At 37.0% G+C, this 25,215-nt stretch overlaps 1 protein-coding gene and 1 long non-coding RNA gene across 2 annotated transcripts; one reads left to right on the top strand and one right to left on the bottom strand.

Annotated features, from left to right (window-relative positions):
* Positions 1-277: 277 nt before the first annotated feature.
* Positions 278-5,967, bottom strand: LOC114925420 (uncharacterized). The gene is made up of 3 exons (XR_003814441.2): positions 5,480-5,967; positions 5,163-5,379; positions 278-514 (listed from the first exon to the last, which is right to left on the bottom strand). It is a non-coding gene; the product is annotated as an uncharacterized lncRNA (long non-coding RNA).
* Positions 5,968-20,465: 14,498 nt separating this feature from the next.
* On the top strand, positions 20,466-23,401 carry LOC112750994 (uncharacterized). Its single transcript, XM_072217051.1, has 3 exons — positions 20,466-22,140; positions 22,712-22,765; positions 22,896-23,401. The coding sequence occupies exons 1-2, from the start codon at positions 20,541-20,543 to the stop codon at positions 22,726-22,728; spliced, it is 1,617 nt and encodes a 538-aa protein (XP_072073152.1). The 5' UTR covers positions 20,466-20,540; the 3' UTR covers positions 22,729-22,765; positions 22,896-23,401.
* Positions 23,402-25,215: the final 1,814 nt, after the last annotated feature.

The following is a 25,215-nucleotide window of genomic DNA, read 5'->3' as shown; positions in this document are numbered from 1 at the left end:
ATTTTAAGTGCCTTTAGGTGAGGGAATGATGAGGAGTTTATGTGAATCCATTGGTGGATATCAAAGATTTTCAGAGTGTAAACATCACATGCTGATGCTGCTGCTGCTGGAATTGACATATAATCATAGTCGATGCATTGCCTTAATTTGTTGTTGTTAGGTCTATTGTGTTTCTGTAGTGTCTCTGCAACGGCTTTGATTGGTTCTTGTAATGCTTTTTCACTTATATATCTCGACGGCTTATTAGGCGAAATGCTCTTTTGTGGGGGGAAAATTATAGTTAAAGAATTATGTTGGAGATTAAGTAGGATTTGGTCTGGTTTAATATTTTAGTAACATTCAAACGTTATATATTAAAAAAAATTACATTTGATATTTTCAATCAGAAAATGAATGAAGTTGTCATGATGTCCCCTCTCTTCAAGCCCGGGTCTTCTCCTGGGGTTTTGAAGAGTGTAGTCAGTTCTTGTGTCCGTACCACATCGTGAAACCAAGCCTTCTTGGATCGTGTAGTCTGTGTACCACAAAAAACACAGAACAACAAAATCAAACAAAACAAAATACTAGATCTCATTACTCGCAAACTAAGCACACATCAAGTTATCGATGGAGCAAGAAGACAAGTCCCTGCATAATGAAGACAATGAAACAGTAGATACGGTTGATGAAGAAGAGCTGATAGTATATGGAGAAGAGGATGTTACTGAAGGGGTCCAGAACTGTCAAACAAGCATCATAGGAAAAATCATCATAGATAAAAACATCAACCTGACATGGATCCAAACTGCAATGTCGAACATCTGGAAAAGTCCAGAGGGTTTTAGAGTAACAGAAGTGAGACCGAAGATGGACCAGTTTTTCTTCAAAAGAGAATCAGATCTGGAGAAAGCCTTAGAAGGATCACCATGGTTATTCAGAAACGCGTGATTGCTGGTGAGGAGATGGGAAAGAGACGGGGGAAGTGGAGAGAAAGACTAGAAAAAGCAGAGGTAAAAATGCAGATTTGGGGACTCTCTGAGCACTGCAAAACACCCAAACTAGGGAAAAAAATTGCATCTTGTATGGAAAAGTAATGGAATGCGAAATCTTTGGGCAGGAAGAGAGCAAGAGAGATTTGTTAAGGCTAAGGTGAAAATGAAAGTAGACACAGCTTTCAAGAAGGGGATCAATGTAGGAAGCAAGGAAGATGGGCTAACCTGGGTGGATTTCAAATATGAACGCCTCCCAACCTTCTACTACTACTGCGGTAGAACTAGACATGAAGAAAATACGTGCGAGGAAGTTGCAAGAGATGAAGAGGAAGGCAAGACCAGATCAAAAGAACTTGGACCATGGCTCAAGGCAGAACAAACAGGGAGAAGAATAAGCCAAGGAACCACAAAGAGCAAGGCAGAAAAGGGGGAGAAGAGGAATGAAGAAAAGAGAAAAGAAAAGCTAGCAGAGAAACTTATGAAAAAATTGGCAAGCCTGTCAATGTCGGACACTAATGTGTCTGATTCTAAGGCTCAAGCCAACCCCTGCGATAGTTGAAACAGAAACTTCCCATCAAAGGAAGGATCTGATTCTAGTTAACAAAAATGAGCAAGATAACCAAAACAAAGAGAAAGATCAAACACAACAGACACTGGCAGAAGCAGAAATAGAGAAGGGAGAGGAAAACAAAGTAGTAGAAGAGAAAACACAAGATGAAAGAGCAAAAGGGACAAATAAGAAAGAGGAGGAATGAGAACAAAATAAGAAAAATTTCACCACATTCCTTGACATCACAAACCATGAGTCAGAGGGAAAAAAGTCAACTGTTAAAAAATGGAAGAGACAAGCATGGGAAACAACATACAGTCTGGAGCTAACACAGGAACCAACAAAAACAAAACCAAAAAGGAAAAATAACCCAGAGGAGGATGAGACCATGGAGGAGGCAAAACCACAAAAGAAGAAGCTAGCCAACAAATCTGGAAGAGAAACGGCAGAGGCTGCTGGGCAGCCCTGCCGAGACCTATGAAAATACTAAGCTGGAATTGCCGTGGGCTTAGGAACCCATGGGCAATGAGAGCTTTGCACAAGCTCATCAAACAGAAAGTTCCCAACCTTGTTTTCTTAATAGAGACAAGGAAAAAGGCAATAGAGATTATGAGGATGAGATACAAAGGAGGATTACAAAATGTGATAGGGGTGGATTGTAGCGGAGAAGGAAGACAAAAAGGAGGAGGATTGGCCTGTATGTGGGATGATTCAGTGGAGGTAAACATAATCTCTCTATCCCCAAACCATATCGACATAAAGGTAAGGATAACTGAGAGTAACCAAAAATGGCGACTGACCGGCTTTTATGGTTATCTAGAGAGTCAGAATAAACAAGTAAGATGGGATCTATTGAATACTCTTGGTTCTGTTTCAGACTTACCCTGGGTAGTTTTTGGTGACTTTAATAAGGTAATAACACAGCAGAAAAAATTGGGGGGAGGGGGTGGGCAGGGGGTAATCCAATAGCATTCTCCCAAGTGAAAGGGTTCCAAGAAGCAATCCAAAATAACCAGCTAATGGACTTAGGTTTTTTGGGACACCCTTTTACTTGGTCTAATGGACAAGCAAGTGAAAGGAACATACAAGAAAGGTTAGATCGAGCTCTTGCAACCCTTGAATGGAAGGAGTGGTTTCCGAGGACAACAGTCCAACATCTAAGCCAATTCAAATCAAATCATAGCCCACTGTTAATCAACTTAGCGGGAGGAAATGGAACTGGAAGGAAGAGGGAACACATGTTCAGATTTGAGGAGTTGTGGTTCTCAAATGGAGATTGTGAAAAAGTTGTTAAAGAAGCTTGGGGAGATCGGGCAGAGACCATTCAGAAAAGGATAAGTCACTGTGCTGGAAAATTGGATAAATGGGGAGGAGAAACGTTTGGGAACATCCATAAGAGAATTAGAAAGGTACAATAGGCCATAAGCAAACTAAACTCCTCCCAACAAACTGAAGAAACACTGTAGCGAACCAAAGCAGCAGAAGCAGAGTTGGATGAACTCTTGAAGGCAGAAGAGATATGGTGGAGTCAAAGGTCAAGAGTTGCGTGGCTAAAGCACGGGGATAAAAACACGAGATTCTTTCACCACAAAGCATCACAAAGGAAGAGGAGGAATCGGGTTGAAGCCATAGTGGATGACCGGGGGGTTAAGTATGAAGATGAAGAGCAGATTGAAAAAGTTATGAGGGAATTTTTTGAAAAATTATTCTCAATTGAAGAAACCATGGAAGTGGAAAAACTGGTGGAAGTAGTTCGAGGTCGGATAAACTAAGAGAGATTTAAGAAGCTTAACAAGGATTTCATCAAAGAAAAAGTGTCCTAAGCCCTCTATCAAATGCACCCAACCAAAGCCCCAGGCCTGAATGGACTACCAGCATTATTCTACCAAAGATTGTGGCCGGTGGTAGGCGAGGAGGCAACAAAAATAGTGCTAGATATTCTAAATAAGGAAGCGGACCCAAAACCCCTAAACCACACCTTTATATGCTTGATCCCCAAAGTGCACAAGCCAAGACACACGAGAGAATTTAGACTGATTTTCCTATGTAATGTGATTTTCAAGCTAGCTACGAAGACTATGGCAAATCGACTAAAGGTGATCCTTCCCCAAATCGTTGGTGAGTATCAAAGTGCTTTCATCCCAGGTAGATTGATAACGGACAATGATCTAATAGCTTTTGACATTTTCCACTACATGAAAAATAAAACAATGGGAAATAAAGGATACGTGGGCTTAAAACTGGATATAAAGAAAGCGTACGATAGAGTTGAATGGAATTTTTTAAGGGAAGTCCTAAAAGCTATGGGATTTTCAAATAGGTAGGTGCAAACAATCTGGAACTGTGTGAGCTTGACATCCTTTTCTATTCTCCTAAATGGTGTCCCGAGCAAAATTTTTCAACCCTCAAAAGGATTAAGACAAGGGGATCCGCTGTTCCCTTATCTTTTCATCCTTTGTGCAGAAGTGTTTTCCGGGCTACTAACAAAGGTGTAGGAAAGCAAGATTATAAAAGGTATAAAGATAACAAGAAACAGTCCAGAAATCAACCATCTTTTTTTTTGCAGATGATAGTATTCTTTTTACTAGAGCTTCAGACCAGTCTCTAATGGCGGTAAGGGACTCCCTTATTGCATACCAAAATGCATTAGGACAATGCATTAACCTGGAGAAGTCAGGAATGTCTTTTAGCCGAAATGTTCCTTCTAACAGACAGATCATCATTCATGATTGGCTGGGTTTCAAGTCTGTAGAAAGACATTCCAAGTACCTAGGACTCCCAACCTGTGTGGGCAAGTCCAAGAAACAGGTTTTTGACTACGTCCAAGAACACGTATGGAAAAAGCTCAAGAGATGGAAAGAGAAACTACTCTCAAGGGCTGGAAAGGAAGCACTCATTAAATCAGTAGCACAGGCTATACCCACTTACATAATGGGCTGTTTCAAGCTCCCAACGAGCCTCTACCAGCATATCAACTCGATGATAAATCGTTTCTATTGGGGAGCCAAAAATAGAGAGAAGAGAATCCACTGGGTGAAATGGGATAAGATGTGTCTTCTAAAACAAAATGGAGATCTGGGCTTCAGGGACATATAGGCTTTCAACCGAGCGCTACTAGCAAAACAGAGATGGAGATTAGTGAAGAATCTAGAGTCTCTAGCAGCTAAAACTTTAGTAAGCAAATACTACAAAAGGACAAGCTACCTACAATTAAATTTGAGTTTTACTCCAAGCTACACATGGAGGAGCATTTGGCAAGTTAAAGATATAATTGAGAAAGGAGGCTACTGGAGAATAGGAAATGGGCAAACCAGAATTTGGGGAGATCCATGGATCCCAACCCAGAACGGGTCAAAACCGTGGAGCCCCCCTTCAACAATTGAACCAAATGCAACAGTTTCTGAGCTGATTCTCGATGAGAAAAACAGATGGAATGTACAGCTCATCAACCAAATCTTCATCCAGTTTGAAGCAAAACAAATTTTGGAAATTCCCCTACTAAGTACCGACCAGCTAGATAAGTTCATATGGAAGGATATAAGGGACGGAGAATTTAAAGTGAGAAGAGCTTATCACGAAATTAAATCACAACACCAGAACCAATCAAGCCTCACAAATAGGGGAGAAGAGGAAAAGAATACCTAGAGAGAAATATGGAGAATCAAAGCCCCGCCGAGGATCATTAATTTTTTCTGGAGAGTAATGCACAATTCCCTCCCAACGAAGAGAAGTCTGACTAGAAGAGGAATCAATGACTCGCCTAGATGTACCAGATGTTCGACGGAGGACGAAACTGAGAGCCACCTTCTAAGAGACTACAACTTTGCCAGAAGATTCTAGTTTGCATCCCAATTCACCCTGCGCACAGAAACAACCCAAGAAATTGACGTGAGAGATTGGATAATTCGCATGTTGGAAAAACTGGAAGAAAAGGAGAAATTGATGTTCTGTTTCCTACTGAATCAACTATGAAGAGCAAGGAACATCCTGGTGTTCGAAGGCAGAGAGAGATTGATAGGGAAGGAAATCGAAAATGCGGTGAAAACCTGTGAGAAATTTTGGGCAGTGCACGCAAAAGAAGAAGAGAGAAAATTGCAACAACATCCTATGGTTCAAATTAGGCAAAATTAGGAAGCTCCACCAACAAAGCTGATCAAAATTAATACGGATACTGCAACTACCAAACGGAGTAATGGAGGGGCTGGGGCAGTGGCAAGAGATCATTTGGGTCGTATTCTAGCGTCAACATCCTAGAAGATCCTCTTTCCATTGGAAGCCCGTATGGCTAAGGCCTATGCAGTGTACCTTGGAATAAGCCTAGCCAAGGACTGCTGCTTCACACAAGTTATTTTGGAGAGTGATAATTTGGATGTAGTAAATGCACTCAAACAAAGCAAAATTGATTACACTTGTTTTGGTTCATTCATAGCAGACACCGTATCTCTTATTGAAAGTTTTAGGAATGTATCTTGTAGTCATGTAAAAAGAATGGGAAATAGGGTTGCCCATGAACTAGCCCAATTGACACTAACCAATCCAAATCTAGTGTGGATGAAAGATACTCCAAACAATGTTCAAAATCTAGCTTGACTAGATATTCTAGGCCTAATGGAATGATATACTCATTTTATTGTCAAAAAAAAAAGAAAATGAATGAAGTTAAAAAAATATGGTCCGAAATAATCTACATTTCGCATAATAGGGGAAAAAGAGAAAATAAAAATGAATTGATTTAAGAAAAATAAATTATTGAATAAATTAATGAGAAATGATTCAGTAATTTGACTATGAAAAAATAAAGAAATAGTAAGAACATTAAATAGTATCTTTACTAGCCTAATAATTTGTATGCTATGCTTCTATTTGTTCTTGCGTTTAAAATAAGGTATGTAACAAGTCGATTGAGCCATTAACTTAGTAAGATCACGAATATTTTTTTTTTGGTTTTTTATGGTGAAATATAAGGATTTTTTTTAATAAATAAAAAAAATCATATTAACTCTTAAATATTTTTTCAATTTTTACCGTTTTAAACATTCACTAACAATTTCGTAAGCAAGCTATACTATAGACATGGACTGTAATATAACCTAAAAATCTTATAGTGCACACATTGCGCAATGACGGTAGACGTTACTATTGCGTGTGAAATTGTCATGAAGGATTGTCTTTCATCTATTCTTTTTTCTTTCTCACAAAGATAAATTCTCCAAATGACTACTGAATGTTTAGTTGTTGTTGTTTATCTGAATGCAACAATATCACGTAAAGATGATGGTGCACATTTAGAAAGCAGTGATTCTATTGTTATGCATACTTGGTGATTGCATTCGTTGATAGAACTTAAAAGTTCAATTTTGGTCAACATGGGAATGCTTGGAATTAAGCATGTTAGAAAAATTAGGTATCGATACATTTCATTGGATGCCATAAGGAATAATCAATATAAGGTATTGTGCTTAAAGGATGATGATCATCATGTGCGAGTTATGTTTGATTGCCATGGAAAGATTATGACTGAACAAGTGATGAAACTTTACATTGAGTTGGTGGACGTTGGTAATAGTTCTTCCTCCTCACTTGCAGTCCCAACTCCCAACAGCTTGTGCAGTAGGACCAAGTTAGGTGGAAAGAACTGAATCCTACACAAGAATTCATTCTTCTCTCCAAATGATGAATCTGATGTTGATTTGGTTTCTGAAGAGTTCAAGTAAAATGAGGAGTGAGTCCAATCTAATTTTGATAGTAATAGCAATGACAATATAGAGCTTGTCCCAAAAACTCAACATATATTGCCACCGCCATTACCACTTCCTAGCCGAGCCCAAGTTCCAAGCCATTATTCGACATTGGACCTAGATGCTATATAAGTGAAGCCGATGTCTTTTGGTTAGGGGGCACTCATGACTATAAAACAAATGGGAGTGTGAAGCTGAAGGTTGGCCATAGATTCTACGGTAGAGAGCATATTCACCTTGCCATCAAGAACTACAACATTTGTTGGAGTGTAGAGTATCGGGTGGTTGAATATGATTATTTGAAGTATCATTGTCAGTACAGAGATTATGTTGTAGGTTGTTGGTGGAGCATTCGGATTGAATATTGACAAAATCTTGATTATTGGAATGTTCATAAATACGAGGCTATGCACACGTGTTTACGCCAACAATGTCTCAAGATCATTCAAATTTCGACAATAATCTTTATCTGCAGAGTTATCTTTTCCATGATAGAAAGTAAATTTTTTAAACTTTTTCATCTGTTTTTGGAAAAATAGTTACATATTTATCACGTTATTGTTGTAAGATTTCTAAAAATGATTGACATATTAATCAGTTAAGTAATCCTTCCATTCTGATTAGAATACTACATGGGTCAAGGGATAGTGGAATAGAGCTACAGATTTAAGCTGTCGTACAGGAAGGTTTAGATGGCGAAGCAAAAAGCAATTGCTCAAATTAATGGGGATTGGGAAGAGTTGTACAACCAACTTCTGAGGTTGCTAAATGCGATTGAGCAATGTTTGCCTCATCTAGTTCATGATATCAAGCTTGTGCCACATTATGAAGGCATGCTTCGAGACTTTGGTTCTATGCAGTTTGATAAGGTATTTTGGACATTTCCTCCCTACATTGAAGCCTTCAAGTAGTAAGCCTCTAGTATCTATTGATGGTACACTTTTGTATGGGCGATACGAAAGGGTTGTTAATGGCCATTGCACAAGACGGCAACTCAAACATTCTTTCCATTGCTTTTGCATTGGTTAAGTCAAAGTCAACAAAGTCTTGGTCATTCTTTATAAGGAATTTGTGGTAGCATGTGACTCCCTAAGAAGATAGTCTTGCCATATCTGATAGAGCTAAAGGCATACATGTTGTAATGGAAGAAAAGGGTAGTGGATGGCATCCTCTAGGGGAATATCATGCTTATTATATCTGTCATATGGATGCTAATTTCATGAATCAGTTCAAGTGTAAAGAAGGAAAACGAGCCTTGATCAATGCATCATATTCCCCAAATGAGGAGCAATACTTGGCATACATGAAAGTACTAAGAGATCTCGAATCGGAATTTGTAACGTTGACAAATATGTTTTGCAAAGAGGTATGGCTAGCACACTATGATTCTGGCCGAAGGTTTGGCCACATGATTACCAACTTATCTAAGTGCATCATCAATATTGTGCTAAGGGGGACGTGTAACCTTCCCGTCGCAACCATTATTCAGTCCACGTATATGCGGCTGCAAAACTTGTTTGTTAGGAATGGCCGACAAACATTTGCTAAACTTAGTCGGGGTAACGTGTTTTCGTAGTACCTAACAAAAAATGTTCAAAAAAACATAAATGCTATTCCCAAGATGGCCATGCGGAAATGCAATCTTTTCGCTTCCTTTTTTGATGTCGAGGAAATGGATTTGGTTGATAGATTTTACCCATGCACATTTAGGATTTATTTGGAAACTAATAGTTGTGACTGCTAGCTCTTTCAAGCCATCCATTATCCATGCCATCATGCTTTAGTGGCATGTGCTTTTGCAAGACTCGATTAGACCAGGTTTGCTCATCTAGCATATCGCATGGAGAGTGTGTTTAAAGTATATGAAATGGAGTTTTCACCTATCCCTAATGAGCAAGCTAATGCCCATGGGGCCTCTTGAGGAACATCATCCAACAACACATGTAATAGGTGAGTGTCGCGTTGTGACAAGAAATGACTACAAGACATTTGGGACTACCATGTAAAATAGGCTTGCGAAGGTCGTAGGTTCGTCGTGGGTAACACTATCGTCTGTCGTAGAGGCTCAAAACAGTCTCTTCATGAAGAGTATCGCAATGCAAGCTCCGTCGACCACCATTCATCCTTTAGTCTGAGGGTCAAGGTAAGTAGCCCGTCAATGTTTACCAGCAGCTCCAGTATATGCTGTGCACCCCTGAACTGTCGAATAACTCAATCTGAGTGATGGAACTTGACAAAATGAAAACAGATCAAAGACACTACTGCAGTATGCATCAACTTCTCTTTGTTGCTACACATCCATTGAGGAATGATATCGTACAACGGCTATATGTCATAAGGCGTCCACCAGAACTACAAAGAACATACACATATATATTTAGGTCAAATTAGTGATGAGAATAAGTAAACATAATTTACTAAGTACTTTATATGTAAACTTAAGTATCCTATCATAAGGGACCAAGTCCAATTGCTACCTCCATTGCAATAGCCTTTGAATCATGTCATCTCTATGCTGTTGTGGCGGCCCAACCAACCTGCAGATGCAAAACAAAACAATATGTTCAGTAACAAAATAAAAAAATAGCAACTACAAAAAAAAGCATTGTATACATAAAGACCTCGCAGCTAATGAAAAATCCACCATGTCCCTACTTTGAGGGAACCAATCCGAAAATCTGTGGTAATTCCAAAAAAGCATAAGTGGGCTGCATCAAGCCAAGTCACCCATTGATAGCCATGCATAAATAGTGGTAAGTCCAGGCGAGCATAATAGAACCCCACGAGTACTACTTGCATCTCTCAAAATCAACAATCAATGAAATCCATCTAGCATGTACGATGCCACTAGATTTATCTGTCATCAGTAGCCCACCGATCAATCTAAATATGTAACAGTGTGCATAGTGCCAGAGTACATCTGGTGCAACGTCAGCTGGCAGCTATATCAAATGAGCCTTCAACCATGTCAATATGTCATCTTAATGGTAAAAGATTCGGCGTACCGCACACCCTTTGCAGCTCTTGACGCGGTGACTACGCTCCAAGTGCCTCCCCTACCATTTCCATGTGTCATGACCATAATAAGTCTAAAAATATCGACTACAACCACCTACTAACTCCCCATGTGTCTGCAAGTGAAAGTAATAACCAACATCGTGATAAGTGATGGTACACTCACTCCATGACATGTGGAACGAATGAGTCTCCAGATACCATATCTCACAAAGGCCGACAAGAGCGAGTTGTCGAAGTGAAAATCTATAACTTGAGCTACGTGGGCGAAACCAGCGTCCTCTAAATAGCGCAACAACAAATCAGGTGGTCTCTTCACTCCTTAGTCCATATTCATCCGTGGAAATAGGACTCGTCGACTCTATGTAATTCGACATTAAGTTCAATTTAAACCACCACTCATCTCAATCATAATAAACTACAATAGTTAGCCTAAATCCAAAGATTTCTACATTAAGTTTTAACCAATATTACCAATAACACCTATTATATAAAGCATTTCTAAAACTCTATCAATCATAAATCAACATTTATCTCATTCATAATAATTTACACTGTGTAGCCTAAATCCAAAGATTTCTATATTAAGTTTAAAAGTCTCCCTAATTTATATATTATAAATGTCTATTCCCTAATATATTAAAGGTTAAATTACACAGTTGGTCCCTACACTTTTAGTAAAATTACAAATTGATCCCTACACTTTAAAAGTTTGTAATTAGGTCTCTAAAGAGAATTAAAATTTGCAATTTAGTCCCCGCCGATCAAAAAGTATTGATTTAACAGAATATTCTCAGAATATGCTAAAAATTTAACCTTTAGAAAATATTTTCTCCAAATGTGGATACAAGGGGAAAGGGCTTCCCTGGAGTATACAACCTTTATCCTTGTTTCTAGGAAAAGGAATACAAAAATATCATAGAAGGACAGAAATAGATGTTGAACATAATATAAATAATTTAGTAAATTCAAAGTTCAAACTAGAAAACCAACCTTCAAATATGCAGCTAGAATTTCTTTGTTGTCCACAACCACACATTGTTTCACATCATCCCATCCGAAACCGCTACAGGCTGCCATGTCAGCTGCAAATTGATAGTTCTCTTTTAGCCTTTTACCCTTATTCTTGCAATGACTTATTTGAAAGCTACCATCTGAAAATTTCTCATTCATTTTTGTAGCAAGCTTCTCAAAAGATCTAGGTCTAAACTAACCCGCATCAGCTCTTCTTCCTTCAATGATAAGCTCCTCCATAAAATCGACAAATGCCTCTGTCTCTTTGTCAGTCCAGACATGTCTGTCTATTTTTTCCTATAATCTACATTAACTCAATCAAAATTCAAATAAACATTGCATATACATGATGTCATCATTGTAATAACTTAGAAAATATAATATATTTAAGAGAAAAAGACAAATCTGTCCCTGACCTTTTTTTAGAAGACATTTTCGTCCTTGATGATTGCAAAATACAATGATGTCCCTGACCCTTCAAATTTTTGGACAAATCTATCCCCCCGTTATTCTCAGCCCGTTAGCCTCACCGGAAAGTGCTGAGTTGGCTGCCGTGGCTCTGACGTGGATGTAATGGGGGGACACGTTAGCATGACTTTCTGAAAATAAGACAGATTAGTCCCCAGCCCCCTTAAACGACGCCGTTTCTCCCCCACCCCCAATCCTTCAAAATCTTGAACCCTATTTCCTCGTCTGCACAGGAAGGGCGAAGGTGGTGAACGAAGAAAGGGAGCATGGCATCAGATGGGGTATCATCTTGCTCCCGAAGGAGTGGAGGTGTAGGAAGAGAAGAGCAATTCGCGGAAGGTTCTGGTCGTAAGGGGAAGGATGGCAAAGATGGGGTGTCACCGAAGTGCTTCTGTGGAGAACATGCCATCATGTTCATGTCGAAGACGAGTAGCAACCCTAACAGATTATTTCTCGGATGTCCGTTTTATAAGGTATGTATAATTGTGGGAATCTGTTAGTGTTAGGGTTTTGGGTAACCCAGGTTTTCATGGTGATATATGTGGAATGAATATGTGCAGGTGAGACAACCCCATTGCAAGTTTTTTTTTTGTGGTTAGATGAGCACATTGGAAGGCTTGGGTTGAGTGATTCAAGGTTCCAGGCAGAGAAGGAATTAGGTGACATTGAAGAGGATGAATGGAAGCATGACATGGAGAAAAAGATCATTTGTTTAGAGAAGAGGATTGTAGCTTTAGAATCCAAAAAAAATCCAGTTAGATGGTGTATGTATGTGATTATAATTGTCCTGATTGCTGGTATTTTACGTTGTAAGAACTGAGTGATGGTTGAATATGATAAATTTTGTTACGTGTTGCCTGGAAAAATTTGAACATATTCTTTCTAGAAATGTATGAATCTTGTACCCTGTATATTGCAATGTAATGCAGAAAATGAAAGCTGGCAATAACACAGGTAATTAAACACTGAGTAACTGCATTAAACCTTTGAACCCAAACATTGTTCATTGTAACTGACAATCCAAAAAAAAAAAAGGACGACTACTTGGCTAGTAATGTCTGCACATGTATGGCATGTAGCCAGTGACAAGTTTTTACTTAACCAGAAACATGTAACCAAAAAAACTGGCTAATACCCAACAAAAAGAGAGTTATATCTGGGTAAAACAAAAAACATTTACAGCAGGACATATTTGCCACAAAATAACATAAGACATGAGTTGCTTCATTCGTTGGACTCCTTCGATGCTGAGACAGTTGGTTTATCTGCTTGTGGGGGTGGGAGCTGCTGAGGCTGTGCAGCTGCCTGCGTGCTAGATGGGGCTTGGTGAGTTGCGTCTTGGTGCTGTGTGCTAGAAGGTGGTGGCCCTTGAGCAAGTGGAGTAGGTGGCCTGAAAATCTTCTGTTTTGGTCTGAACTTTGGCTGTTTATGGCGAGCTGTGCTGGTGACCATGGATGGAGCATTTCCTGGGGGCATGAAGGGCTGGTTTAAATTTGGGGTGGATGGCCTGGCACTGGAACCCGTTGGGGCAGGTGGTCCTAATACAATTGTTGATCTTGTAACTCTTGCTGGAGCAGGGGCAACAGTCGTCGCAGTTGGAACCTGCCATATAAGATGCCAACATAATCAAGCAGTATGTACTCAGAGCATATTCTAAGCAGCTTATAAAGCGCAAAAATTTAAACAGTTACAGTAGGTTGTTGCTGCTGTGGTGTTGCGCTGGGTGGTTGGCTGTGTGAAGGATCCTAGATATGAAGGGTAAATTAGTTGACAATTTAATGTTAGGACATATAAGTCCCTCAGGATTCATATACTAATACAAATCAATCCTTCAAGATTCAGTTACTAAGACATACAAATCCCTGGGGTTTAAAGTACTAAGACATTTTAAAGTCTGAACTACAATCACTAGGGACACAGTAGTTGCTGGATCTTATAAGCAAATATACCATTATTAACCAAATAATTTTACCTCTGGTTGTGGAGCAGACTGTGACAAAGGGAGACATACAAGTGCTTGGGATGTGCTCTCTTTCTTCTTCTTAGGCTTTTTGGTCTTCGGTTTCCAATTCGGGTTCGATGGTGCCCCTTTGCAAGTTTTGTAATTATGGCCCTTCTCACCACACTTGCTGCATGACACAGAGAATGACTTCTTCAGCTTACCCCCTTGCATCATTGGTTCTGCAGGGTCTTTCTGCCGATTATGCACCTTTGGGCGCCCAATCCCTCTTTTGATGATTGGTGGGTCTGGCTGTGTGAACTCAGTTCTGGCCCAGAACTCTGAACTTGGCACTGGTTGAATGCAATGTGCATAAGTCCTCCTTATTGACTCCATACACATTCCTTGAATTCTGCAATGGTTGTGCATCTAGCACACTCCCACACAACCTCCCTAATGTACAAGTCTTTGAAGCGATTGATAAAATTCTTCCACATGTGCATCACACAATTGCGGAGTTTTACATGTGGCATAACCTCCTTTAGCGCAGGCAATAAACTCTGCACCATAAGAAGGACATTAAGGAATGTTAGTTGAAATTAAACAGTAGATATCTGAAACTAAACTAATTGACTAATCATAATTAAAGCTTACTTTTTGTTGGTCTGATATGAAGGTCCACCCATGGCTGGCACTGTCACCAATGTCTTCCTGGAGATTAGTCAGGAACCATTTCCAAGCTTCTTTGGTCTCACCCCTAACAACTCCATATGCAACAACGTAGAACTGATTGTTGGCATCTTGGGCAACTGCTGCTAGAAGCCAGCCCATGTAGTAGGTCTTCAAGAAACACCCATCAAGGTGCAACAAAGGTCTGCACCCATCCTTGAACCCTTTCTTACAGGCGTCCAAGCAGATGTATAACTTATCAAATACGGGAGGTGATTCTGGAACTGGCATAAGCTCCAACCTGGCCGTCGAACCTGGATTGCTTAACAGAATCTGCTCACAATAGTCTCTGCTCCGTTTGTATTGGTCCCTCTCATTGCCCATGATCTTCTCCCTGGCCTCAACTACTGCTCTGTACACCATCTTAGGGTGGGGACATAATGAAAAATCCTCTCTCAGAAAGTCAGTTGCCTCCTTCGTGTTCATGTGGGGTTGGGTTGCCATCCTCTTTTCAATCTTCTTGCTCAGCCAATGCTGGTCAGCTGCATTGCTCCCTAAATCCCTTGCACGAGTATGTTCTTGCACATATGTCTTTACTTGATAGCACTGCAGGGTTTTGTTATAGGACAAATGAACCAGGAATGGACACTCCTCATCCTTGCAACCCACCCTTACCCTCTCCTTGTCATTCTTTATCCACTTCAGCTCCCTCCCTTCAGCTATGAAGGAATCCTTCACCACCTCCTTAAACCTTTCAACAGTAGCGAATCTGGTTCCCAACTCAAACCTCCCCTCACCGTGAGCATAGTCATCATCAAATTCAGGAAATTTCCTGCTGCTACCTTCATCATCAGATGAAATGGGTGTATGCAACTCCTCGGATTCATACTCAAATACGATTTCTTCCATTTCTGATGGCAACTCACTAATGTAGAAACCCCCAACCTCTGCATTGTTCGGCTCAACACCAGGATTACCACTGCCTCCTCCTTCATCATTCGGCCGAGCAGCCCCCTGACCACCAGCCTTAACCCCTGAACTATTTTCTCCCCTAACATTCACCCTAGCCCTTTTATGAACCTTCCTCTGTTCAACCTTAGCCTTTCCCTTTGACCTTTGCCCCCTTGCAGCTGGCTTCTTGGGGGTGACAATCTTTTTTCTACCCTGTGTTGGTCTTTTTCTCTTGCAACTTGCTTCTTTTTCACTCTCAGAACTAGAGGTCTCCACTCCAGCTGGTGGAGGTTTGTACAGCACATCCTCCATGCTTTCATACCCGTCATCTGATGAAGAGGATGTCTTCAGTTCCTCTAATATCTCATCCACATCCACCTCCACATCGGCTGCCCCATCAGCATCCCTTCCAGCATCCTCAACAACCTCAGGAACATCTACTCCATGATCAAAGTATATATGAAATTCAGCAGAGTTTTGGTTCTTCGATATGTTTTCTCGCATTGCATTTATCCCAGCATCCCCAATTAGCTTGTTCAATCCCGACTCAATGTCGCTACTTGTGGGATCATACCAGTATACTTTCCTGTATGACTGGTATCCCAAACCCTTGAACAACGTAACAAGGTCTCCAAAGTTCACAAAGTCCAGGTCCATCTCAGGGAACCTCTCTTCCTTCCCATTTTCATAAACCAGGGCTCCATCAATCCCTCTGACAAACTTCCCTCCATGGTGAAAAACCGGCACCACAAAAACGTCTACCATCTAAAACTAACTAATGATCAACAACGTCTCAGTCCATAAACAGTTACCAAAATTTTGAACGAAACCCCTTTGCCCGAACAAGTTCCCCCCTACTGATCATACACACAACGTTTTCAAAAGAAACAAACCACTACATTATACCCCTGTTTCCCACACTCTCAACATGCACACACACTGCATTCACCCTTTCTTCCCACACAATAACTAAAACTTAAACGAAGAGGGTCACGATCTTACCTTCTAAGGAAGACAGCAACTACGCCCTCAACGAAACCCTCCTTGTTGGCCTCCCACAGCAACTCCACGACGAACCGATTGCTCTTCCACGTAGTGCAATTTTTGGAGGGAGAAACAGGGGTGGGGGAAAACTTTGATCGTTGCTCTTCTAGGGTTTTCAGTAATTCAGAGTAGAAAGCATGGGTGTTATGGGTATTGCATATGGGAATTAAAATGTGTTTTGAGGGGTGGGGGAGAAACGGCGTCGTTTAAGGGGGCTGGGGACTAATCTGTCTCATTTTCAGAAAGTCATGCCAACGTGTCCCCCCATTACATCCATGTCAGAGCCACGACAGCCAACTCAGCACTTTCCGACGAGGCTAATGGGCTGAGATTAACGGGGGATAGATTTGTCCAAAAATTTGAAGGGTTAGGGACATCATTGTATTTTGCATTCATCAAGGACGAAAATGTCTTCTAAAAAAAAGGTTAGGGACGGATTTGTCATTTTTTCTATATTTAATAAAGTGTTACATGTAGTTCACATAATTAAAGTTTTACAATTAGCTCTTACAACAAATGTCCAACCAAACAAATTGAAAGAATCTAATAAAACACACATACAAAAAAGAAATTAACTAATTGATTTGAGAATTCATCCACTCGTTGTACATTTCGTTTGCTAAATTGTCTCGCCAAGCAGCCCAGTCATTGCTACCCTCTATATTCTCAATCATGTCATCATCGCCATCTTCGTTACCACCATGATCCTCTCCAATAAGCACATGCTCCTCATCAAGTAGTGTATCCTCTTCAGGGTTGAATTCCATATTAAGTCGAATAAAGTTTTGCAGTAGACAACAAGCAATAATTATTCTATTTTGTGTCTTAATTTTGTAAAAATAATGACTCCTCAAAATTGCACATCTCTTCTTCAGTAAACCAGAACAACGCTCAATAATGTTCCTAGCTGAAGAGTGCTTCTTGTTAAAATATTCTCGAAAATTCCTAGGAGCATTTCTACCATGAGCCCATTCTTATACGTGGTATCGAGTATGCCTATATGGTGCTAGAAATCCCTTGCAATTAGTATAACCCGCATCCACTAAATAATAATTTCCTATAAATCGAAAGAGATACATTATGAGGACTAAGGAATTTGAATGAACTAAAAATATTGAAATATTTTTATTACCTAAAAATTAAGAACTACATATCAATTGGTATCTTGAGGTTATTATGACGTGAAATGGCATCTCTAAGGATTCTTGAATCCAAAGCGGAAGTACGTAAACGAAATTCATATCTCGATTGCATACGCCTAGGACATTAGTTGATATCTTACTTTTTCTTGTTCGGTATCTTGATTTATCTTTTTCAGGGACAACCACATCTATATATGTTCCATCTAATGCTCCTAGACAATCCTAAACCAATGAAATTGAAGTATCAAGACTAATTCTATACAAAATTATAGATTATACAAAATCACTACCTCAATTATTTACTACATCTACCTTGAACCACTTTCATATGGGATCTATGCAATCATATGGAATAGGAACAACTTTTGCAAACAATAGACTTTGGACACGTATGACCGAGGATAACACTTTATTGAAATACCTACTTATTGTTTCTTCTGACCTATAAAATCTAACTTGAAGTGTGTGATTCTTTTTATGATGAGCTAGTATTATTAAAAACGTAATCACTTGCTCAGGTATACTTATACGACATTCATCTCTTAATCCACCTTGAACTTTTAGTAACTCACACAATCTTTCTAATGTATCTACGCTCATCCTTAATTCTCAAATGCAATTTTTATCGCCCCCTCCTATTATGCGGTTTAATACATTCCGTCTTAAGGGATTAGTATTAATTTTTCTATTCCTAATCAACAAATATCCTCTTCTCCTATTTCTCAAATACAAAAATGCAAACATCAAAACTAATATCGTAACAGTTTCAAGTTCATCCTGAATCATAAAATAAAAAAAAAATCGTCTAAATTGCTCAGAGCGGTCCGATGGTTCCATTCTTCCCTGATCAACACATAAAAAACAACTTATATAATTAACACATACTATGATACTAAAAATTATCAGCAATAATGAGCACAGTAGCCATAAGAGTAATAACAACATAACTCACTAATTATTTTATTTCAAACTAATAACAAGAGACAAATTCAATACAATTTTTTCATTTGTTCTTTCATTATGAACAAATACATCAACATATTAAAACTCAAAATTATTTTTTCATTCATTCATTCATACTATCATTGTAAATATTTAACATTTTGTCAAAGAAAAGAATGTAGCTCTTCTTCTTATGTGATTTTTAGATTGAAAAATCATAAAAAATTAAAAACAAAAAAATAAAGACAAAACAGAACGAAATTCTTTTGAATAGAAAAATAAAATAAAAATAAGAAACAATAAGGGAATAGGCAGAGTAATACCTGATTATGTGACTGATAAAGATAAGAACAAGCTTTCGAAAATTGTAACAAGAACGAGCAGTAATTAGCTGCACAAAAAAATTAATAAAAAAAAAGATAAGAAGATACAAAATCAGAAGAGAGAAGAATCCTAAAAAAATCAAGAAAAGAATCAGAAATAAAAAAGAAGATTAAGAATTAGGAAAAAGAAGAAGAAGAAAGAGAGATAGAAACAAAGAGCAAGAAGAAGATATTACTGTGAAAAAAGAGGAAGAACAGATCGAAGTAGAAGACGACGACAAAAAAAGCAAGAAGAAGATGAAGAATGAAAAGAGAGGGCAAGAAGAGAGAGTACCTGAAAACAACGGTGAAGAAAAGCTAAGGATAGGATTTTTCACAAGATAATATAAGGGATAATAGAGAAATAATGAAAAATAACCATAGACAAAAAAGAGAAAAGATTTTATTTAAAATTTCGTGTCCACCATCTTATTTCTGTGTTCATCCGTGTCTTTCGTTTAGAAGTGAACACAAAAATAAAAAAAATATATCCCAAAGACACGGTATCCAGTGTCCATATCTTTCTATCCAAACATATTTTACTGTCCATATCTCTCTGTCCTGTCCACGAAAACAAACACAACCCAAATACTCTATTACAGTTAACAAAGATCTTTAACGTGCACCAATTGAACACAACAAAATTTCGGTTTCTTTTATTTAACAAATGATGCCCCAAACATATTTTAATTAGCATCTCATCAAGTTGTTGTGGTGGTTTTAATTGTTTATTTTATTTTTATCCTCTCATTTGTTTTTCTCAAAAAATAATATTTTTTATATTTTTTAATTTTTTTTTCGATCATGTACAACATTTATCATATTTTTAAAAAGCTTGTCAGTTGCAATTAGAGATAGATTTAAAGAGAGCAAGTAATAACTTTATATTTGAATTCTCTAAATTTTGAATTTTATTTTAGAGGATAAAATATAATTTTTTAACATTAAATAGTTTTTCTCTCATATTTTTTTTTAGTCCCACCTATAAAATAAATGGTAAGAGATCATATTTTATCCTCTAAAATAAAAATCTAAAATTTAGAAGATCCAAATTCAATAACTTTGGTCTCTCAAAACTTTAAAAAATTATTGATATATGAAATATGTATTTGATCAAATAAAATTTTTTATTTAATTAAATAGTTTTATATGTAAATATTTTTAAATATACCATGGATTTAAGTTTTAATTATTTTTTTATTAATATTTTTACTTAACTAATTTAATATTATACATTTAAACTTTTATACTTGCTTTTAAATTAATTTTTATATGCTTATTTTTATATCTATGTTTTAATAATATTAGAATATTAACTATTTAACATTAACATTATTATATAAAAAATTTACAATGATTTACTAGGTTTATTAGATTTAGCCCTATCTTTATAAATCTAATAGTACTATTCGAATTATATAAGGATAATATTAGGACTAAATTAAAATAGTACATGTATGCATAAATTGAAATAGTGTATTTCGATTTACATAAAACAACTAAATCTAATCATTCAGTTTACATAAAAAATAAAAAATAAAAAAATTCATGTAATATTTTTTTATTTAGATAAATTATATAATATTAAATTGGATTTAGTTTAACGGTGTATTTTAAACCTAAAACTTACTAATTCTTTAGTTTTGGCAAATTAAAGAAATCAAATAAGCTTGATATCGCTCTCACTCTCTCAGGTGGAAGCACTCTTCAATTCATTCCCTATTGCAAGAAAAGAATGTTGTCATTGTTCTCATCCTCACAAATCAAATTAAGATATGCTTTTCAATTCCCAAATTCTGTTCCCCACTCCGCTCTCCCTCTTTGCTTCCCTTCAACTTCATCCCTACACTCTCCCTCTCGGTCCCAATCACTTGATGAAGCTGTTGATTCCTTCACTCGCATGCTCTCTATGCGTCACCCTCCGTCCATCATCCAATTCACCAAGATTTTGGGATCTCTTGCCAAGACCAACCATTTCCTCACCGCCATTTCCCTTTTTCAGCAATTGCAAGCCAGGGGAATCGCTCCCAACTTGTTTACTTTGAACATGTTAATCAATTGTTGTTGCGGCATGAGTCGTATGACGCTTGCTTTCTCTGCTTTCGCCAAGATTTTCAGGATGGGTTTTCAGCCTGATGCCGTAACCTTGACAACAATCCTGAAAGGCCTCTGTCTCTCTGGTAATGTTGAAAAAGCACTGCACTTTCATGCCACAGTGCTGGCTTATGGATATCACTTCGACCAAGTCACTTATGGAACCTTGATCAATGGGCTCTGTAAGGCCGGACACACATCAACTGCTATTCATGTGTTGAGAAAGATCGCACGGCATGGAATTGTTCCTAATGTCGTAATGTACAGCGCAATTATTGATAGCCTCTGCAAGGTTGCGCTTGTAAGTGAAGCTTTTCATTTATATTCTGAAATGCTTGCTAAGGGAATTTGTCCCAATGTTATCACGTACAACACTCTAATTTATGGATTGTGCCTTGCGGGTCAACTCAAGGAAGCCGTTCTTTTGCTAAATGATATGATTCTCATAAACATTACTCCAGATGTTTATACTTATAATACTTTGATCGATGGACTATGCAAGGAAGGAAAGATCAAAGATGCTAAGAATGTGTTGGGCTTGATGACAAAACATGGTGTGAAACCAAATGTGGTCACTTATAACAGCTTAATGGATGGGCATTGTCTGGTTAATGAGGTAAATAAGGCAAAATTTGTATTCAACACTATGGCCCAAAGCAGAGTGTCACTTAATGTTCGAAGTTACAGTATCATGATTAATGGCTTGTGCAAAAGTAAAATGGTCGATGAAGCCTTGAATCTCTTTGAAGAAATGCATCGTAAGTACTTGGTTCCAAACACGGTAACTTACAACACTCTTATTGATGGCTTGAGCAAATCAAAGAGAATCTCTTGTGCTTTGGAGCTTCTTGTCGAGATGCATGAAAGAGGTCAACCCATTAATGTAGTCACTTATAATTCCTTGTTGGATGGGATGTTCAATATCAAACGAGTTGACAAAGCATTTATGTTATTCGAGCAAATGAAAGAGAGTGGCATTGATCCAGATATATATACATACAGCATACTTATAGATGGCCTGTGCAAAAGTGGAAGACTTCAAAATGCAAAAGAGATATTTCAAGATCTTTCCATTAAAGGCTATTGTCCAAATGTGCGGACATACACCATTATGATCAATGGGCTTTGCAAAGAGGGTCTGCTTCACGAAGCAGTGGCACTCATGACAAAAATGGAAGACAATGGTTGCTTACCAGATGCTGTGACTTATGAAACAATCATTCGTGCTCTATTTGAAAACGGTGAAAATGATAAAGCAGAGAAACTTCTTCGTGAAATGATATCTAGAGGCCTGTTGCAAGGATAAAAGTAGATGAGATTCTTCTTGTTAGACATCACAAATGTTGTTTGTATCTCTTTCTTTTTAACTTGTGTTTTGTTACCTTCTTCAGGATCATATATCCATTACATATTAATGCTTTTGGATCTTGACATGATTGTTACTCTTTATTCTGCTTTATCCACCCTAAGCGTTTTCTTTGTCATTACTTATTTTATGGCATTTTCAGTGACTAGATGGTTGTCATACGTTTCTTGTGAGCATGTATCATTATTTCCTTTTTTCTTCTTTGTAATTTTATAAATGCATTGATGTTAATTTAGCACTAAGCTGAAATGGTTCTGATTTCATCATTGAAAGGGAATCACGTGTTAGTTGTGAAGCTTCCCTTCACTCTTATTGTCTTTCAATCTTTTCATTTCCCCCACATTTAAAGTAAACTCCCATGCAGCACAAACTGGCTGATGTAGCTTTAGATGAAATCTCAAAATGTTATTTTGCAAACATCTTCTCATTTTTCTGTGTTCATGCAGTTATACCTGAGGGCTGAGGCATAATGTACCAAAGCAATTAACATGACAAAGAAGGTAACTGATTTTCTTGTTATATAGAGTAAATAAATTTTGCTTTTAATTCAAGGTATAAATATCCGTGGGTAACAAAACCAAGCTTGATTGAACTACTATTGATTGGCAATTTGGCATATATGGAACAAAGGAAAGAAGAGGCAGAACAATTTCTCTCCCCAAGCCCCAGCTAGGAAGGGTTGCACATCAGCCAGGGGGATAATCATGGACCACCCGCATAGCAGTTTCGTCGACAAAGGGCAGCCATCCTGCCAAGTAGAAGGAGATGGTCAATAGCAGTCAAAGGGACCTGTTTGAAAGCATGTATATAAAGGAACTGCGATTCAAACTTCAAAGTCAAAGGATTTTGATCAAACACCAGCCTCTTGTGCAATCTCCAAGCACCCCAAAAAGTAGCAAGAAACATTTGCACAGGTTAATGCTCACAAAAGTTGGAAGACTTCATCATCAATTGCATGTTCCCATATAATCATGTTAAGAAAAATGATAAACCTATAAACTTTACAATAAAATGAGAAATTTTGGTGGTATACTCGAGCTTTTAAGTTCGAATCTCATTACAGTTAAAATATTGTGTTAAAAAACAATTATGTGATCAATCTGATTTTAATTAAGTTTATTCACTTCTTTTTGTCATACTGATCTTACAAAGTTGTATGCGCATATTATGTTACAAGATGAATAATGACATTAGCCTAAATTTGCTTTAAATCCCGCAATTCACCGTCCCTGGTGATTTCGGATTAAACCCCCACATCCTGCGTTGTCGGAGTTTCCTATATAGCAGCTCCATCAATATTTATTTTTAACCATCCTTCTCATGGGCTCTCCCAAGCTATGTGGATTTCTGTTTTGGCAGCTCTTTATTGAGAAAATTTTATAATGAGAAAATTTTTAAGAGTAAAATTATAAAAAAATAAATTTATTTAGAATAAAATTAATGTGATTAAGTATAATTTACTTATATTTGATTAAAAAATAATTAAATAACTATGTACCGTAAAAAAATGATATTATTGAAGGATAAAATTAAAATTTATTTTTATGTATCGTTTTTGTCTCCAATTGTCCTATTTAAGTCCCTAATGTTTTAAAATCGTCTCAATTTTGTCCCGCCGTCAATTCCGTTAAGAGATTCCTAACGGTAGGACAACATTGAGTCAATTTTGAAACGTTAAGGACTTAAATAGGACGATTCAAACGTTAGAGACAACTTTAAGACTTACTCCAAACGTTGGGGATAAAAACAATACTTTTTTTTTTTTTTACCAAAGATAGGAGACTCGAACCCGCAACCTCTTAATTGAGTATGGGAGACTATGCCATTTGAGCTATTACTTATTGACAAAATTTGGAAAGATAGGAGACTCGAACCCGCAACATCTTAATTGAGTATGGGGAGTCTGTGTCATTTAAGATATTACTTATTGGCGATAAAAACAATACTTTACTCTTAGCAGAAATATGTTTTCAAATAGAGAAACATGAATTTGTTTAGAATTTGGATATATACTTCTAACATATATATAATAGAATATGAGAGAGATTTGGTATATAATTTTATTTTAATATTTTTTATCATATATAATCTCTAAAAAATAGGGTGGATATCTATCCAGATTGTTAACAATTTTTTTAAAAAATTACAAGGTTCTCAGGAAAAAAAATATCATTTTCAACTCTTGGTTTTTAACTCTGAAAAATTAGTTAGCTTTTTTTTGTGAATAATCATTTTCTTGAGTTAGTATGTGATACATAAATTAGTTAATTTATCCGTTAAGTGCTAGTTAAGATTGACAGATTTTTTTTGTTAAGACTTTGTTGTCTTTTAAGATAAATATAAAGAGTTATTTAAACTTTTTTTCCCTACTTTTTGTTATTTTTTTTATATACATTGGCTAAATTTGTTGTGCGAGAATTGAGAAATATTAATAATTTTTAATTTTGTTTTCTATTTATAGAAATTGAATATAGGAGATACATATTAATAACAATGACATTATTAATTATTATTACCAGTCTTATCTATTTGTTATTAGTTATTCTAAAATGTTAAAGTTTCAATCTTTGATGTTATATTTACATGATTAGTTGACATAAATATTCTTATTTGTTGTATTTATTTTAACTAAAATATTATGTTACTTTTTTTATTATCTATTATAAAATAGAATATATACTTCTTCTAATAATAATAAATTTATGTAATTTATGATGGTTAATTTAAATTGAGTACACCTAAAACTTAACATATTCTTAATAATATAATATCTTAAAAGCCTTTTTTAAATAACTAAGAAAAAATTAAAAAAAGGTATTCTCCATTCAATTTTTGTAAGTAAAAAAATTTAAAAATTACTAAATTTCTCAATTTTTTACAAGTAAATTTAGGCAACGTATATAAAAAAATAACAAAAAATAAAAAAATTCTAAACAACTTCTTGACAATT

The sequence above is a fragment of the Arachis hypogaea genome, chromosome 15, assembly GCF_003086295.3.
Source record: "Arachis hypogaea cultivar Tifrunner chromosome 15, arahy.Tifrunner.gnm2.J5K5, whole genome shotgun sequence".
In the NCBI taxonomy this organism is placed as follows: domain Eukaryota; kingdom Viridiplantae; phylum Streptophyta; class Magnoliopsida; order Fabales; family Fabaceae; genus Arachis; species Arachis hypogaea.
Note: the sequence above shows the minus strand (reverse complement) of the source record. Positions and strands in the feature narration are given on the sequence as shown.